Source organism: Lepus europaeus, chromosome 6, assembly GCF_033115175.1.
Source record: "Lepus europaeus isolate LE1 chromosome 6, mLepTim1.pri, whole genome shotgun sequence".
NCBI lineage: Eukaryota > Metazoa > Chordata > Mammalia > Lagomorpha > Leporidae > Lepus > Lepus europaeus.
The window spans coordinates 71168252-71186035 of record NC_084832.1 but is presented as its reverse complement, the minus strand read 5'-3'; the positions used below and the strand labels follow the sequence as shown (position 1 = coordinate 71186035).

Sequence of the window (17784 nt, the reverse complement as noted above, 5' to 3'; positions counted from 1 at the left end):
ATAAAGATGAAAAGAACTGCAAAATAAATTCAAACTTTCTGCCAAAAACAAAAAACCACCAAACACGTATTTTAGGATTATAATACATGGAGATAATACACGTCACTTAATTTGATCCTGAAAGCCTGCTTATTTAAAATAGTGAGTGCTTAATTAGACTCAAATTAATCTTTCACATAAAACACTGTTTGGGGAAGTCGCTCCATGTGTCCGGACAGTTATCACGACGCAGGTCTCAAATCCACCTCCGTGGCTTCAGCCTTGAGAGGCAGTGGGGCAGGAACCGGCGCTCGCGCCCGGGGAGGTCAGGACGCGGGTCAGGACTCCACAGCGCGCGCCACCCCGACTCACTTCATGTGGATTTCTTCCAGCAACTCCAGCTTAAGGCGGTCGGTGCTCACACCGTCGAAGTTTTCACCTCCTCCCTCCCCCATAGCGGCCGCTAGAGACCTTCCGCGCCCCGGCCTTCCCCGAAGTGGGTAAGGAGAAGGCCTTGCGAGGCACCGTCCCCAGGGCGAAGGGCCTCACAGTGGCGGGCTCCCGGCAGCCCTGGCGCGTCACGCCGGGACGTCACAGGGCGTCGCCCCGGGCTGCCGCGGGTGCCTGGGGAACTCCCCTGGAGAAAGCGCTCTCTGCAGGCGGGAAAACTGCCTCACTGCTTTCCGCTCGCTGGTGGAGGGAAATAGCGTGGCGTGTAAGGGGCTGGAGAACGTCTGCTTCCTGTTTCTTGGCTTCTTTTGGCGTTGGTTTTCCTGAACGCTGCTGGGTTTGCGCCTAGCCCCGGTTAGGGTCAGGGAAACGCAGGATTCAAGAGTGGCTGCGCCTGCCTTTGCTTCAGTTGAAGGCGCACTAGAGGCTCCGGAAGCGCGGGAGGAGGCGCCGGCCTCAAAAAGGCAACACGTTGAACCCAGATCCCACAGGAGAGTGGAGGTTGTAGTCCCAGCAGCTGGGCTTTCAATCCAGCTCCCTGCTAATGTGGCTGGGGAAGCAGGAGCATTAGCACCTGGGCCCCTGCACCTACGTGGGACACTCAGATGAGTTCCTGCCCAAAGGAACTGCCCAAAGTTTCTACCTTTGAAATAAGTAAATCTTAAAAAACAAACTAACAGGCTGACGCTGCGGCTCACTTGGCTAATACTCCGCCTGCGGCGCTGGCACACCAGGTTCTAGTCCCCTTTGGAGCGCGGGATTCTGTCCCGGTTGCTCTTCTTCCAGTCCAGCTCTCTGCTGTGGCCCGGGAGTGCAGTGGAGGATGGCCCAAGTGCTTGGGCCCTGCACCCGCATGGGAGACCAGGAAGGGGCACCTGGCTCCTGGCTTCGGATTGGCGCAGTGTGCCGGCAGTAGCAGCCATTTGGAGGGTGAACCAACGGAAGGAAAACCTTTCTCTCTCTCTCTCTCTCTCTCTCTCTCTCTCTCTCTCTCTCACTGTCTAATTCTGCCTGTCCAAAGAAAAAGAAAAAAGAAAACTAACAAAAAAATACTGAACTCTGGACTTCTGAGGCTCTACTCCGGATTATTCTGTCTTGGAATTTAGGAAAATTGGTGAACCACTTCAAAGCTGCGCTCCACAACTTGAAATCTCATTATATTTTTACTCACAAATTTTGTATTCTACTCCTTATATGTCTGTGTTTTTATGTCTTCCATCATCTCCATCTTCGAGTAGAGAGATGCAATCATTGCTATAATTTGTTGGTTTATTATTATTATTTGAGAAAGAAAGAATGATTCCATCTGCTGGTTAATTCCCCAACAGTCAGGGGTGGGACAAGACAAAGCCAGGAGCCTAGAACTCAATCCAGGTCTACCATGTGTGTGAGAGGGACCCAACCACTTGAGCCATCAACACTGTCTCCCAAGGTGTGCCTTAGCAGGAAGATGAAATCAGAAGCAGAGCCAGGAATGAAACCCAGGCACTCAACTATGTGGTGTCTTAACAGCTTCATCAAACACCTGCTCCAGCTGTTACGGTTTTGTCTCCTCTGATATATACCTAAACCATAGCCTTTGAAGTGTCAAAAGCCATTAGGATGCTTTTGTTCCCCAATTCTTCTGTAGCACCCCCCTCCTCCTTTGGTTCAAAGAGAAACAAAAATCACTTTCCCTGCCACACCTCTAATGCCACTTTCAAATCACTACTCTTTCATCCACATGGAAAAAGCCTGTACCTTGAGAGTGGACATTTAGCCTAGTGGTTAAGATTTCTGTTGTATGACATTGGAATCTCATGTCTGAGTACCTGGCTTCAGTAGTTGGCCCTAGCTCCTAACTAACACTTTTCCTGCCAGTGCAGACCCTAGGAAACAGTGGTGATGGCTCAAATATTTGGGCCCCTGAGACTTACATGAGACCTGGATTGAGTTCCAGGCTCCTGGCTTTGGTCTGGCTCAGTCATGGCCATTGCAGGCACTTGGAAAATGAGCTAGCAGATTGGACCTGTCACTCTTCATGTCCCTCTGTGTGTCTTTGCTTCTAACAAAACTCCTCCCTCCAAACACCAGCACCACATACACACCTGATCCACATGTGTTCTCAGTATAACATCATCTGCATCAACTCTTCCTGCTTGCTTCATCCTGGGAAATCATTTGTTATCTACTGACTATGACAACAAAAATGTCTTTTCACTCTAAATCTTAGCTGACCCCACTCTACCACCTCATCCTTCAATTCTCAACTCTCATCACTTTGAGCACAGCCACACAATCCTGTCATCACTCAAAGCAGCTTTACCTCAGACACCTCAAACTTACCAACCACTCCCTAGTAAAGCCACCTATTCTTTCAGCTCCCAACATGCTTAATTCCTACACAACAGTGTCTTATTAACTATGGGGATCATTCAGAGAGTGTCTTTTTTTTTCTCTCTCTCTCTTTTCTTTAAGATTTATTTATTTAAAAGGCAGAGTTACAGAGAGAGCTCTTCCAACTACTGCTTCACTCCTTAAATGGCCACAATGGCCAGGGTTGTGCCAGGCCAAATCTAGGAGCCTGGGACTCCATCTGGGTCTCCCACATGGGTAGGAGATAACCAAATACTTGAGCCATCTTCCGCTGCTTTCCCAGGCACATTAGCAGGGAATTAGATTCAAAGCAGAGCAATGGGGGACCCAACAACTGCTTGGTATCATATACAGCAGCTTAACTCACTATGCCACAATGCTGCTACCCCAGAGAGCTTTTTTTGTTTGAAATGCAGTCATTGCATTTCTTAGAAAGGCAGTCAGAGCTACAGATTGACAGAGAGATCTTCCATCTGCTGGTTTACTCCCCAACTAGCCATCAAGGCCAGAGATGGGCAGATCCAAAGCCAGGAGCATGTGGATGCAAGAGCCTAAGCACTTGAGTCATCTTCCACTGCTTTCCCAGGTGCGTTAGCAGGGAGCTAGATCAGAAGTAGCCAGGATTCCAACTGGTGCCCATATGGGATGCTGGCACCATAGGTGGTGGCTTTTCCTGCTACACCACAGCGCCATCTCTGACCCAGGGAGCTTTTTAGTGTGTAAATTATGGGACTATGTCTGATCCTACTTGAATCAGTAGCATAATACACTCTAGCACTTGGCTGGCTTGCAAAATTGTCATCTAGATTTAAACAGAATAGATTAAGGGGGTGGAGCAGAGAACTTTTTCCCCTAAGAGTAACTGTCTCCTCCAAGGAGTAGCCTCCAGGGTGATCAAGTTATTCCTTTATATGTGACAAATTTTTGCATGGAATGTATTTTTAAGACATTATTTCAGGCTTCCTTTTTCATTGATCTTTCTGTTTAAAGTGCTTTTTATTTTTCTTTTGAATCTTTCAAATATATTATGAATGTAAAAGCGGTTCATTAAAAAAAAACCTCTTCAGAAATCAATGAAACGGGCTCTTTTAAGTTTTTCTGTTGCTGAGGTAAAAACCAAATAGCAAAATCTATTAGGAAATTTGCTTAAAAACACCTAGTTAGGTTAAACACACACACACACACACACAGAGAACTACTTTATGTATGAGAGGAACATCATTTATCCAACTTAACTGAATAGAATATAAAATGATTTCTAGGTTACAAGCCTTAAATTTTATTTTTCTTAGTGATAAGTAGAACACCACTCACAGTTATCAATTCCAGGGAGAGACTCTAAACACTTCTGCCTATTACATTTGGTACCAGTTACCACGGAAAAACAACACCAGCAGGCATTAAATGGAACAATGCAGTTACACAGACAAGAAACAAAGCCAGATTAGCTCCAGTGGTGTTCATAGGTGCCTCATGACTAGGAGGTCCTCCAGGCAGCTGCCACAGAGCATTTTGGCTCTATACACTTCTCTTGCGCTGCAGGAATACCCTCTCCCGCACATGGAGTCTGAAATACTTAAAGCTGGGGGTGTACCTGAGGGCCATGGACACATGCCTAAGCCTACCAAAGGCTCAGACACTCATTGAGCCTGAAACACAAGCACAGGCTGTGTGGGCCCTTTAGATAAGGAAGCTCTAGGCTCAAGGCCCATATTTATGTGGCTGAGCAGTGGTGAAAAGACTGCCTTTAGTTTACTCTAAAATACCTATGAAGATATAAAACAAGAAAAAACTCATACCATCAACAGAATCTAGGATGATGATGCATTACTAATCTCTTGGGAAATTTTCTACTACCTATCAAACTAATGGAATTGTAATTTTAAAAATACCAACAGTATTAAGCAGCTGGAGTCAGAGGAAATCTATAAAGACCTTTTGTCCTTCCCTCTCTATATCTGTTTATGAAAAAGACTGACCTCACTGTTACTGTAGTTCATAGCTCTCTCATTTTTGAGGCTGCTATATGACCTCTTCTTTCCCATCACTATTACTTGGACAAATACTTAACCTCTCTGTGTCCCAGTTTCCTATTTTGTAAATGTGGATTCTACTATTCTATCACTCATAGGAATGTTGTGAGGATAAAATGAGTTAATACAGATTCAGTAGCCCTAATCTGAAAAATCTAGTCAAGGCCAATAGTTCGGCCTGTTGGGAGGTTGTGCACTGAGGTAGGAGTTGAGGCTTGATGACCTTTTAGGGGTGAGGAGGGAGAGAGGGTATCATGATATCCGATTACCACATGTCTAGCACCAAAAGGGGGGTGGTAGAGGCACTGCCATTGATAAACCAATCAGGGGCTAGGAGAATGTAAGTGTCCATGAGATGGTTAAATGTGGTTACGGAGAAGTTGAGATAATCAGGGCAGGAATGGGGTTCATAGGAATCACATAATATAGAAGGAATAAGAGTAGCCAGGTTAAGAGAGGTACAGTGATGGACAGTGACAGTGAACTGGAAAAGAGTGGGATGGAGAATTTGGGTGTAAGATGGCGACATGGATTGTAGTGGTTGATGGAAGGTGAGTTCTTGAGCCTCAGGAATGAGGAGGGCAGTAGTGTCCAGGATTGTTAGGCACAGGAGCCAGCTCTGATAAACCCCAATTGCTTGGAGAAGTAGGCCACAGGGGTGAGAGAGTCTCCTGCCATCTGGGCCAGTAGACCAAGTACTTGTGCCTTAGAACTATGAATAAAGAGAAGGGATGGTTTAAGTGGGTTAGGAAGGCTGAGGGTGAGTGATTATGGAAGAGCATTTTTTAGAGTTTGAAATGTTTTTTTTTAGGAAGGAGGTCTCTTGTAATGGTTCATTTAGATCACTTTTGGTAGCCTCATAGAAAGGTTTAGCAATAAGGAAGAAATTTGGAATGCAGATGTGAAAATATCCCACAAGTCCTAAGGAAGAGAGGAGGTCCCACTCTGTGGGAAAGGAGGGGAATGTATTGTCTGTTTTGGGGCCAGAAGAATCATTAAGTGTCTGATGTCATAAGAAGCCCCAGCAAGGTAACAGAAGTAGATATTAGCTTAGCCTTTTTCTGAAATACCCTGTAGCCCTTATTAGCTAGAAAATTTTACATACATGTGTGGTATGCTGAGGACAGGTTTCTTGGCAGGGCTACAGAGTAGAAGTTCATCAATATATTACAGAAGGATGCTGGATAAAAGACTGATAGAAGCTAAGTCTGCTTGGAGGGCCTGTCCAAAGTAATGGGGACCATCTCAGAAACCTTTGGGTAAAGCAATCTGGGTAAGTTGTCAGAAGAGGTGGGAATCAGGGTCAGACCAGGTGAAGCCAAAGAGGGTTGTGAGGATGGGTTGAGAGGAATCATGAATAAACCATCCTTTAGGTCCAAAATGGAGAAAAAAGTTTTGGGGGGTATTTGGGAGAGGTGGATGTAGGGGTTAGGAATGATTGGTTAGGTGTGATGAACAGAAGAGTTAATGCATCTGAAATCTTGTACTAGTTGGAAGGAGCCATCCAATTTTTTTATGGGAAGTTGTGAGGCAAGTGAGTAGGGACAAAGCTACAACCCTGAAAGAGGCAATATATAATTGGCTTTAGGCCTCTATGGCCTTCTGACTTAAAGGATATTGAGGAACAGTAGCTTTTGTAGAATCCTTTAGGGAGGTGTGAATAGGAGTATTGTAGGTGGTGATCACAGGGTGGGACATATCCCAAATTACAGCATTGATCAAAGAAAAAATGAAAGGGAGGGAAGGGGCCTGGGATGGAGTGGTGGGTATGGGAAAGACCTTGATATGGAGGACAAATACAGGTTTTGTTCCCTGTAGGAACACAGACAGATGCTCCTAACTGGTGAGAGTATTCTGCCCCAAAAGGGGGTGGGGAAATTGGGGAGTACAAGAAAGGAGTATAGGAGGGTAATATCTCCAGATGAGCAATGTAAAGGAGTTTTGTATGGTGTTTCAGTGAGGCCCTCTATGCCAACAGCTGAAACAGATGGAAGAAGGAGTGGGCCACGATATGCATTTAAAACAGATACACTAGCACCGCTATCCAGTAAAGAGATCCACTTGCCACTGTCCTTATCACCCTCGTATCTGTGAACTCATTTGCAGCAGGGCTATTGAACCCAGGCCTCATTCTGTTAAGTTTAACAGAGATGAGATATCTTGTGTCTGAGCCAGCAGAATGGGGTGACTGTCCCAAATGGGGAGGGTGTCCATCATCCATTGTCCCCACTGTCTGCGGTTGGGACATGATTTAGTAGGCTTTGGGTTAGTGCAGGTCTTAGCCCAGTACCATTGCCACATTGAAATCAGGCTCCTGGAGGTCTGAGACTTGCCTTGTGGTTAGGGTTTGGATTAGAGAGACAAGCATCTGATACTTTAATTTTGTATTTTTCTCCTTCTGAATCTTTGGTTCTTCATCCCTATTGTTAAAGATATGAAAAGCCACACAGATGAAGTTCTTTTGAAGGGTTTGTGGACCATCCTTCAACTTTCAGAGTTTGCACCGGACCAGATGTCCTGAGCCGAATTGGATATAAATTGGAGATGTAAAAACAACTGTCCGTCTCTGGAATTGAGATCCATGTTGATATGTTTTACCTTAGCCTTTGTAAGGTTTGATATAAAGAGAGTGGGGTTTTCTTTGGGCCCCTGAGTGATTTCATGAAGCTTGTCATAGCTGACCTGCTTATGGCCATTTTTATCCACAGCTGCCAACAGGCAGGAAATCATGTGGTCTCAGGCCGTATCCCTGGGTTTCTGGGTCGGTATGTCCAATCCAGGATAAGGATGGCCCCAGGGATGACCTGAGTGGCCCCTGGGTTATTATCTGGGGCTTGGTGTTGTAAATCATCTATGTGCTGTTAGGCAGCATGCCAAACATGCTCTAACTTATCTGGAGTTAAAGTGGAGGAAAGAATGAGAGAGGCCCTGCCAAGTAAAACTGCAGGTAAAGGATATTTGGAGGGGTTCTGTGAGAATAAGCCTAAGCCTTCCTCAATTTGACTTAAGTCTGCTAAGGAGAAAAGGACATGGACCCTGAGTGGACCTTCCACTCTGACCACTTCCTTCAGGGGGAGAATTGGCTGGGATTGTAGTCCTCGAGAGCTGGTGAAAGAAGGGGGAGGGGGCACCGTGCTGCAGTAGGTTAATCCTGCGCCTGCAGTGCCGGCATCCCATATGGGCACTGGGTTCTAGTCCTGGTTGCTCCTCTTCCAATCTAGCTCTCTCCTGTGGCCTTGGACAGCAGTAGATGGCCCAAGCCCTTGGGCCCCTGAACCTGCGTGGGAGACTGGGAAGAAGCTCCTGGTTCCTGGCTTCGGATCGGTGCAGCTCTAGCCGTTGCGGCCACTTGGAGAGTGAACCAATTGAAGGAAGACCTTTCTCTCTGTCTCTCCCTCTGTCTGTAACTTAACCTCTCAAATAAATAAATAAAATCTTTAAAAAAAAAAAAAGAGGGAAGGGGATCAAGTGGAGTCAGGTGATGTGCTAAGTGTGGGACAGAGAGGGCCCTGGGGGTGACGCAGTGGAGGGCTTCAGCCAGGTCAGGATTGCAGAGGGTGTGAGGAAGATAGAAGGTTTCAGGCCTTTATTCTCCATGAGAACTTGAAATGAGAAACGAGCTACAGAGAGAGGATCAACCTCAGAGGAAGAAAAAGACCTGAACATAAAGCACCACTGGCCATTTGCCCTTTCTCTATTTAAAGTTGTTGTTAAGGTCGTGAAGAATTTGGAAATCGAAAGCATTGAATTCTGGCCACAGAGAATCATTCTCCGATTTATACTGAAATCAAGAAGTAGTACAGAAGAAAACTGATTCAGTTTTATCTTCCCTTTCAGGTCCAAGGCTGACAGGTATTTCAGGAGTCAGCCAGGGGCAAGTCAGTAGGAATGTGAGATTTCAGAACCCATGGAACAGGCAATAATAAGGCCCGAGTCAGGGGCTCCGGCTTGCTCCAAGGTGTCCCCTGGGGAGCAGTTAGCTGCAACTGGAATCTTTTCATGGGAGAAAGGATCTCAATGTTTGGACAGGTGTCCCTAGTCTAGGTCATGGGATAAGCTCCCCCAGATCAGACCCCCAAAGGGTGAAAAAGGAGAGGGAACAGCTGACTCTGGTCTGCCCCAGGCACCTTGGGGAGACAGAGGCCGATGTCTACCCAGTCCACAGGTTGGCATGTGGTGGAGAGATCCAGTAAGTGGTTTCTGGGTGGAGTTCATGAGAGCACAAAGAGGAAAAGGTAAGGGTGATTTAATCAGGTTGATCAGGGAGGAAGGGGCAGAATTAAAAAAAAGGAAGGAAGGAAGAAAGGAAGGGTGGGAGATCTTGGGCAGGAGTTCAGCTGTGCTGGGGAAAGTGTGGCTGGGGTCTCCCTTGGAGATGAAGGGCACCACGAGAGCTAGATGATCATGGTCCACTCATGGTCCCTACCCCCAGTCTGCTGCAGAGAGGAAGGAAAAATTAAGAGGAGATAGTCCTGGTCATCACCCAGAAGGTATCCGAGCTTTGTCATAGGGCAGGCCAAGATAAGCTGTCCAGAGAGCTGTGAAGAGAGAAGTTTCCCCCAACTGCCTATAAGCTGTATGAGACTCAGGCACCAGGAGGGGTGAGAGAGCTGGTTTCTCAAACCCTCCCAGGTTTTAGCACTAACTGTTAGGAGTGCAGGAACAAGGCAGAGAGCAGATGGACCACAACCTCAACAGCCAGAACAGGTGTATTCAGACAAACCTGAGAGAGGGTGGAAGTGAAGTTCTACAGAGTAGGTCAGGGCTGCTTTCAGTTCTGAGTGGGTGGGTGTTAGGTCAGGCTAAGCAGGTTTGTGTAGGCTCTTCGGGTAGGCAAAGGCTCTTTCAGACCTTGGGCAGGTTCAGCTGGTTTTGAGGAAGAATGTAGAGGTTGGGAAGTTTCTCAATGGAGCAGGGGTCAGGACCTGCTCTCATTCACATAAACAAGGAACCAAAGAGTTGATCTAAACATTCTGCTCCTGCTCCATCAGTTATCTCTATTTCTAAAACCTGGAGGGACCCCCAGAAAACTACTCAGTATGGTGTAGGAGTGGGGCAGCCTGGAGAGGAAAGTCAGGAAAAACCCTAAGAGAAGTAAATATTGAGAAATGTTTTCCAAGCACTGTTAATGTCTGTGGAGTCTCAAAGAATTAAGCAGAGATTAAGCAACAGATCCTTGTCTTAGTCCATTTGTGCTGATAAAACACCTGAGCCTGGGTGACTGTAAAGAACAGATATTTTTCAGAGTTCTGGAGGCTGTAAGCACAAAGTCAAGGAGCTGGTAGGTCTGGTGTCTGATGAGAGCCCTGTCTCTGCTTCTAAGATGACACCTAATTGCTGTGCATCGTGAGCAGAAAGGCAAAAGGGCCAATCTCACCAACGCTTTTATGAGGTATGACTCCTCAAGAGCCCACTTCTTAATGCTATTGCATTAGGGATTAAGCTTCAACATAAACTTTAGAGTGAGCATATTCAAATCATGGCAGGTTTCTTAGATAATGAAAACTGGGCTAAAATGCTGAGTTTTGTCCACTTGTCTAGGATCTAGGGTACCCAGACCTTTGAGCAAACATTTTTGTTCTGTGACAGTGATATTTGATACAAAATTTCCCGAGTAATGGGATGTTGTTATTCATGTTAAGTCCTTTTCAACCTCATCTGAGTTTATGCTAATGATGTGACTCTTGGAGGATTGGTTTGACTGCCAGAGAAACCAACCACATACTTAGAAGCCTGGAACTTTTAGGAGCATGCATTTGGCCTTGTAGTTAAGAAGTGGCTTCAAACACCAGCATCCCATAATGAAGTGTCTGCAATGGAGTCTCGGCTGGGCTCTCAATCCCAGGTTCCCATTAATGTGTACACTAGGAGGCAGCTGGTGCTAGCTCAAGCAGTTAGGTCCCTGCAGTCTAAACGTTAAGCCGATTGAGTTTCTGGCTCCCGGCTTAAGCCTGGCCCAGCCCTGGATGTTGCAGACATGTGGAGAGTGAGCCAGTGGATGGGAGCTCTCCGTGTCTCTCCAACAAAAACAGAGATCACAACAGACTTGCCAGTAGCAACACTGGGATGGTCCCTAAAAACTGCCAAGCAAAAAAACTCCAATCTGAACGTTGAAACTTTCAGGTTCTACCTGGCTTCTATGGTACTCCCAAAGCCCTAGGTAGGGGAAAGGGGCTAGAGATTGGGCCAATCACCAATGGCCAATGACTTACATTCCTTATAATGAGATCGCCATAAAATTTCCAAATGACAGGGTTCAGAGAGCTTCCAAGGATTGAGGAACATACTCACATACTTGGAGAATGGCATAGCCAACCAATACAGTACAGAACCCCTCTATCTGGGGCCCTTCCAGGCCTATTTGTACCTCTTCATCTGACTGTTCATTTGTATCCTTTATAATAAACAAGTAAATGTTAGCTTCCCTTGAGTTTTCTGTCAGTGTAGCGAATTACTGAACCTGTAAAGTGGGTCGTAGAAACTACTGATTTATTGTCATCTTGGGCAGAGTATAACCTGGGAATACACTCTGTATGATTATGATTGTCATGTAAAGTCAGGGACAGTCTTGTTGGACTCAGTCCTCAATCTGTGGGGTCAGCACTAACTCTCAGTAGTTGTCAACCTGAATTACAGGACACCCAGTTGGTATCTTTAGAGCACTGGAGAGTTGCCCCATGTGTGCTAAGTGCTGTGAGTAGAGATGGATTTTTGATATAGCAGTTAAGATGCTGCTTGAGGCATCCACTTCCCACTTCAGAGTATCAGGTTCGAATCCCATCTTCTCTGTTTCATTCCTGCTTCCTAATGTGCACACTGGGAGGTAGTCAGTGATGGCTCAAGTGTTTGGGTCCCTGCTACCCATACGAATTCCAGGCTCCTGGCTTAAGCCTGACCCAGCACTGGGTGTTGCAGGCATTTTCGGGAGTAAACCAGCAGATGAGAGTTGTCTCCCTGCCATCCAAGCAAAGGAAAATAAAAAAATTTTTAAAAGGCAGTTAAATTTTAAAAAAGGATTTTATGTTTTGGATGGAGAAATGGTTTTCCAGTAGACTGTATTTCTGGGTGAGATTAACATTTGAATCCACAGAGTAAGTAAAGTAGTCTGACTTCCCTGATGTGAGTGGCCTTCATCCCATCTACTGCAGTCTGAACTAGTACACAGAACAAAACTGCTGACCATCAGAGGAGGAGGGAACTTCGCCCAACTGCTGTCTAGACTAGTACACAGAACAAAACTGCTGACCATCAGAGGAGGAGGGAACTTCGCCCAACTGCTGTCTGGACTAGTACACAGAACAAAACTGCTGACCATCAGAGGAGGAGAGAACTTCGCCCAACTGCTGGACTTGGGACATCAGTCTTTTGCAGACATCAGTTCTCCTGAGTCTCCAACGTGGAAACTGCCAATCTTGGGGCTTCTCAGCCTCCATAATTTTGAGTCAACTCTTTATAATAGACCTCTGTATACACACACAAAAACACACATCTTATTGGTTGAGTTTCTTTAGGGAACCCTAGTACAAACAGAAGCTGTACTCAGCAAATTTTTTTCTAGCTATTAAATGTGAAAAGGTAACTCACAATCAAATGAATAGTTTAAAGAAAAAAAATGGTGGAGCCTGCATGATGGCACAGCAGCTAAAGCCACCACCTGATACAAGTCCTTGATGCTCTACTTCTAACCCAGCTCCCTGCAGAGATGCCTGGGAAAGCAGTGAAAAAGGCCCAAGTCCTTGGGTCCCTGACACCTACATGGGAGACCCAGAAGAAGCTCTTGACTTTGTACCAGCCCAGTTCTAGCTGTTGCAGCCAGTTGGGAGTGAACCAGTGGATGGGAGGTGTCTCTCTCTCCTTAACTCTATCTTTCAAGTAAATAAATCAATCTTAAAAAAAAAAAGTGAAATTGAATACTTGCTGACAAAACCAATGGATAAGCTGAATAAAGTATTTCTTAAAAGGATTTGTTAATAGGAAATCAAGAATAAAGGCAAGCATAAAATAAATGTCAACCACTACAGAAACTATTAACTTTTGTTTCTGTCCAAGATGGAGCAAAGGAATTGAATTTTTTCTCCTGCCTGCAATAATTAAAAAGCTGAAAAGAGTGCATGAAACATGGTTTCAAGACATAACACCCTAGGTAATGAGGGACAGTAATCTTTGGCAAATGGGAAAAAAATGAGGTTAGCTCTAAAATTGGCAACCCTTCAAGCCACAGAGCAGAGAGGACAAACACAGAGGCTGGTAGTTTCCTTCCGTTGATCCTCGCAAATACTGCGAGGACAGCTGCACAGAGATTCTGCAGCAGAGTACTGACCGACCAATGCATGCATCTGAGGGAACTACCAGAAGCTGGGGCACAGAACCATCACAAAGCAAAATACAGCAAACCTTTGAGGTTCATATCTCAAGAATGGAAATGCCTGCGGTCACCACACACCGAGAATGGAAATCCTATTTAATTCATACAGTACAGGAACTAAACAAACCATATAGGTAAACATAAAAATGACTTCGAAGCACAGATTCAAGAAAGAAGGTGAATAAGACTTGACAGTAAAATACTATAATGTATAAGGCTTTAAAATTACAAAATGAAACAGTTACATTTTGAGAATATATATGTGTGACTGGAAAAAAAGAAAAGGAACAATAAACGATAATGGTGGGGAGAGACAGACAACTAGAGAAGAAGCATACATATATATGTAGCAGCAACTTTCTAAGCCTTTAGTTGGGTGATGAGTTTGAAAATTAATTTCATTATGCTTCATACCTTAACCTTATGTGGCACATCCAATTATTTCTATGTATCAGTTATTACATAATAGAAAATTTTCTTTAGAAGTCTATCTCTTAGTGACACAGTGAAATGATGGGAAAAGTCCATTTTCTTCGGTTTAAGGCAGGGGTCAGCATATTTTTTCTGTAAAGGGCCAAACAGTTAAGAATTTTAGGCTTCTGGGCCACATAACAACTCAATTCTCATGCTACCCTAGAGATCAGCCATAGCCAATATGTAAACAGATGTGTTCCACCAATTTTACAAAAACAGGTAGCCAGCTGGTTAGTTGTTAACCTTTGGTCTAAGGTACTTGCTTAACTTTAGGTTCTACTAGTTGTCCTTTCATTTCTTAGACTTGAAAAAAGCAGAGACTGACTGGAGGCCATTTACTAATTCTAGGCTTTAGGAAAAGGCTCCACCAATACTTACGTGTTCCCAAAACACAAGCCCGTGAATACATTTTAGGCCACACAACTCAGGGAGTATTTTATTTGCAAAATGCTTTCATTAGACAGTTTCAAATAAAGTCTAACAAATTTAAGTAGCTACTAGAAGTTCAGAAATTAGAATGGACTGTAACTATGAAAACCAATCCTAATCTTTTTAAAAATCAGCAAACAACAATAACCTGCAATTGGGTATTCACTCACATGTTTGGAAAGATCTGTGAATATTAGCTTCAGCCAAAGTAAAAAAAAAAATATGCATATCCAGCACAAATTAAGCCTAATGTGCTCAAATTCCTTATCTTGATTATGAATAAGATTTTTCTTTTCTAATAACTGGTTTAAGATAAACTGAATCCCAAAATAAAAATAAATTTACCATCTATAAACTCAATTCTGTTTAGATTTTAATTTTTAGAGTTTTGGCATTTTGGAAAACCATTTGTTGGCTGATTCCTTAAAGTACTTTTTAATCTAATTAGGCTGATAATAAACTCTATGCTCCTAATGTCAGTCTCAAGCCAAAAGACTTAAAGGTCTATCTGTATTTATTTTAGATCAAAATGATTATCTCATTTCCCAACAAATAGGTAAGCTACCAAATAATATAGGACTTTATTTTTCATGATAAGACTTCCCTATAATGGAAGTTTTTTAAAATATTATGTTAATTCTTTTAATTTAGGTTCACAGTTTTTGTTTAGCTTACACACTGAAAATTCTGACAAACATTTTTAAAAAATCCACAATTAGTGCAAAAAGAGACAATATTTTAAGTCATTCCTTACCAGTATAAATAGAACTATGGTTACTAAATGCCAAATTTTATGTAAATATATAATTTCTTACTTTGCTTTCTGGAGATAAGACATACAAAAATAGTTTAACATTGGTTTTAATGAGGTTTATAGCATATGCATTATTAGGTTTAACTGCAAAAATATTTTAGCCACATTTAGGAAAAAAAAAATAAACTTACTGAGAATATCACTGCATATTTCTAAAGGTCAGATGCAAGAATACTGATTATTTTCCTTGTATATAGAATACATGCCATAAATTTATGACAGTCATTTTGTAGATGAATACATTTTAAAAATACCAGTTACTCTGTGGGGAATTGCATATCTGCCTATTTAACAAAATTCCCTCCATCTAATAAGGCTTTGGTATAGGTGATCCCGAGCACATCCAGCATTTATTTCTTCTTTGCCAGTTTCTTCTTTGCCTCTTTCTTCTCTGTACCCTCCGTCTGCTCATCTTTCTCCTCTCTCGTTGTATTTGCTGCTCCTTCTCGATTTTCCTTCTCAGAATGATCAACTATTTGATAGTCCTCGAGGAGCGTGTGCCCTGTTTGTTTCGCAGTTTTCTTCACCATTGCTTTGATACCAATGTTGTCAATGTTATAGGCAGTTACACCAACATTGATGGCCGAATCCACTGCATGGTGTGTAGCTTCTCCTGCATTATGCCCGTATCTTTGAAAGAAATATTAAAGTACAATGGAATTATAAATATAAAATAAGGCTTTCTGAATTAGTATTAAATAAGCCATATGACAACTGTCTTATCCCTGAAAGCAAAAGCAAGTCTTATGTTTTCAGTTTAGTAGAGAATGAAAGCACACTGTGAAGAAGGGGCCATCAAAGAAGGATGAAGGGAGGAGAGGACTTCCACTTTGTACATAGCCCTGTCTAAAAACCAATGGAGTTCCTTGGCTGCTCATGTCAAGAGCCTCGGGTGATCAATGACGTCATAAATAAGAGTGTCAACAACAGGAGTCACTGTGTACTTGCTCCCCATGCTGGACCTCTGTCTTTAATGAGTTGTACTACAAGAATTAATGGTAAAACTTGTCTTCAAACTGTACTTTATACTGTGTGTGTCTGTGTGGGTGTAAATAGTTGAAATCTCTACTTAGTATAGAGTTGGTCATCTGTATATAAAGTCAATTAAAAAGGAATCTTAGTGGAAAATGGAATGGGAGAGGGAGTGGGAGGTGGGATGGGAGTGGGGTGGGAGGGTAGGAATGGGGGGAAGAAACACTATATCCCTAAAAGCTGTACATATGATTATTTGTATTCATTAAATAAAAGCCTTCAAAAAAAAAAATAAGAAAAGCAAGCATACTGTGACAAAGCTGTGTTATTTCCTTTTGTAAAAACAGCATGTGAGGGTCCCAGTGTTGTGGCACAGTGGTAAAGCTAAGGCCTGTGACACCAGCATCCCATGTGGGTACTGGTTCGAGACCCAGACACCCCACTTCTGATCTGACTTCTGCTAATGTGCCTGGGAAAGCAGCAGAAGATGGCCCAAGTGCTCAAGCCCCTGCGCCCATGTGAGAGATCTGGAAGAAGCTTCTGACTCCGGGCTTCGGCCTGGCCCAGCCCTGGCAGATGTGGCCATTTGGGGACTAAACCAGCAGACGGAAGATCTCTTTCTCTCTCTGTGTAGCTCTGACTTTCAAATAAATAAATAACTCTTTAAAAAATAAATAAAATGTAAATTATAATAAAGGTTGTTAATCATTTTTTTAAAAAATCCTCTTCCAGGCTGGCACCGCGGCTCAACAGGCCAATCCTCCACCTGCGGCACCAGCACACCAGGTTCTAGTCCCAGTCGGGGCGCCGGATTCTGTCCCGGTTGCCCCTCTTCCAGGCCAGCTCTGTGCTGTGGCCCGGGAGTGCAGTGGAGGATGGCCCAAGTGCTTGGGCCCTGCACCCGCATGGGAGACCAGGAGAAGCACCTGGCGGCGGCCATTGGAGGGTGAACCAACAGCAAAGGAAGACCTTTCTCTCTGTCTCTCTCTCTCTCACTGTCCACTCTGCCTGTCAAAAAAAGAAAAAAAAAGAAAAAATCCTCTTCTTCCAGAAAAGTTAACAGAAAATTTTCATTGGAGAAACTAGAATCATCATAACTGATAAATGGTCTTATCATCAGTTTACTCTGGGGAGTAAACCAGCGGATAGAAAATGTCTCCCTCTGCCTTGCAAAAAAATTAATAAATATTTTCTTTTTTTCATTTATTAAACTTTTATTTAATGAATATAAATTTCCAAAGTACAGCTTATGGATTACAATGGCTTCCCCCCTCCCATAACTTCCCTCCCACCTGCAACCCTCCCCTTTCCCGCTCCCTCTTCCCTTCCATTCACATGAAGATTCATTTTCAATTCTCTTTATATACAGAAGATCAGTTTAGTATATATTAAGTAAAGATTTCAATAAATATTTTCTTTTAAAGAAGGGTACTGTACATGAAACTAATGTATTTATATTTTACCTTGAAATCAACAAACAAAATTGCAGCAAACGAATAGCATCACCAAATTTATTTTACTGAATTCTAAGATTATAAGAAGGAAGCAGAGGAAACAGTGAGGAAATAAGCTGTAAGCTGGTTGAGAAACAGAAAGGATCTTTTCTAAGGTCTAGTTTCCTGATGTTACATTATTTTCCTTTAAATAATTTAAAATGGAACAAAAGGAGCTTAAAGGTGAAATTCAGAAGCTATGCAGAAGAGAGATGAATTATTTAAAAGTTACTACACTGCAGTTAAGTATAGCAGGTCTAAAGTTACTTATTACTTTTCACTGTTCTTGTTTGTCCTCATGTTCCTGAACCTAAAGTAAGATGAAAGTGTGAATGTAAAACTGACACTCCAAGATGATGTGCCATCTCGCTTTGACTCAAAAGTATCATGCCCAAGAGGAAGCAGACCAGACCAATTTAG

The 17784-nt window shown here is 43.4% G+C and overlaps 2 protein-coding genes across 5 annotated transcripts in view; both read right to left on the bottom strand.

Annotated features, from left to right (window-relative positions):
• The window catches only part of CCDC169 (coiled-coil domain containing 169), a 57975-nt gene extending 57541 nt beyond the window's left edge, over positions 1 to 434 (bottom strand). The window contains exon 1 of the mRNA XM_062195368.1: positions 352 to 434. Coding sequence (XP_062051352.1) covers positions 352 to 434 — 83 coding nt within the window. The remainder of the gene's footprint in view (positions 1 to 351) is intronic.
• A 12936-nt stretch (positions 435 to 13370) lies between these two features.
• Positions 13371 to 17784, bottom strand: part of SPART (spartin) — a 31197-nt gene continuing 26783 nt past the window's right edge. For all 4 annotated transcript variants that reach the window (XM_062194367.1, XM_062194368.1, XM_062194369.1 and 1 more), the window contains exon 9: positions 13371 to 15529. In XM_062194367.1, the coding sequence (XP_062050351.1) occupies positions 15250 to 15529 (280 nt within the window). In that variant the 3' untranslated portion in view covers positions 13371 to 15249. The remainder of the gene's footprint in view (positions 15530 to 17784) is intronic.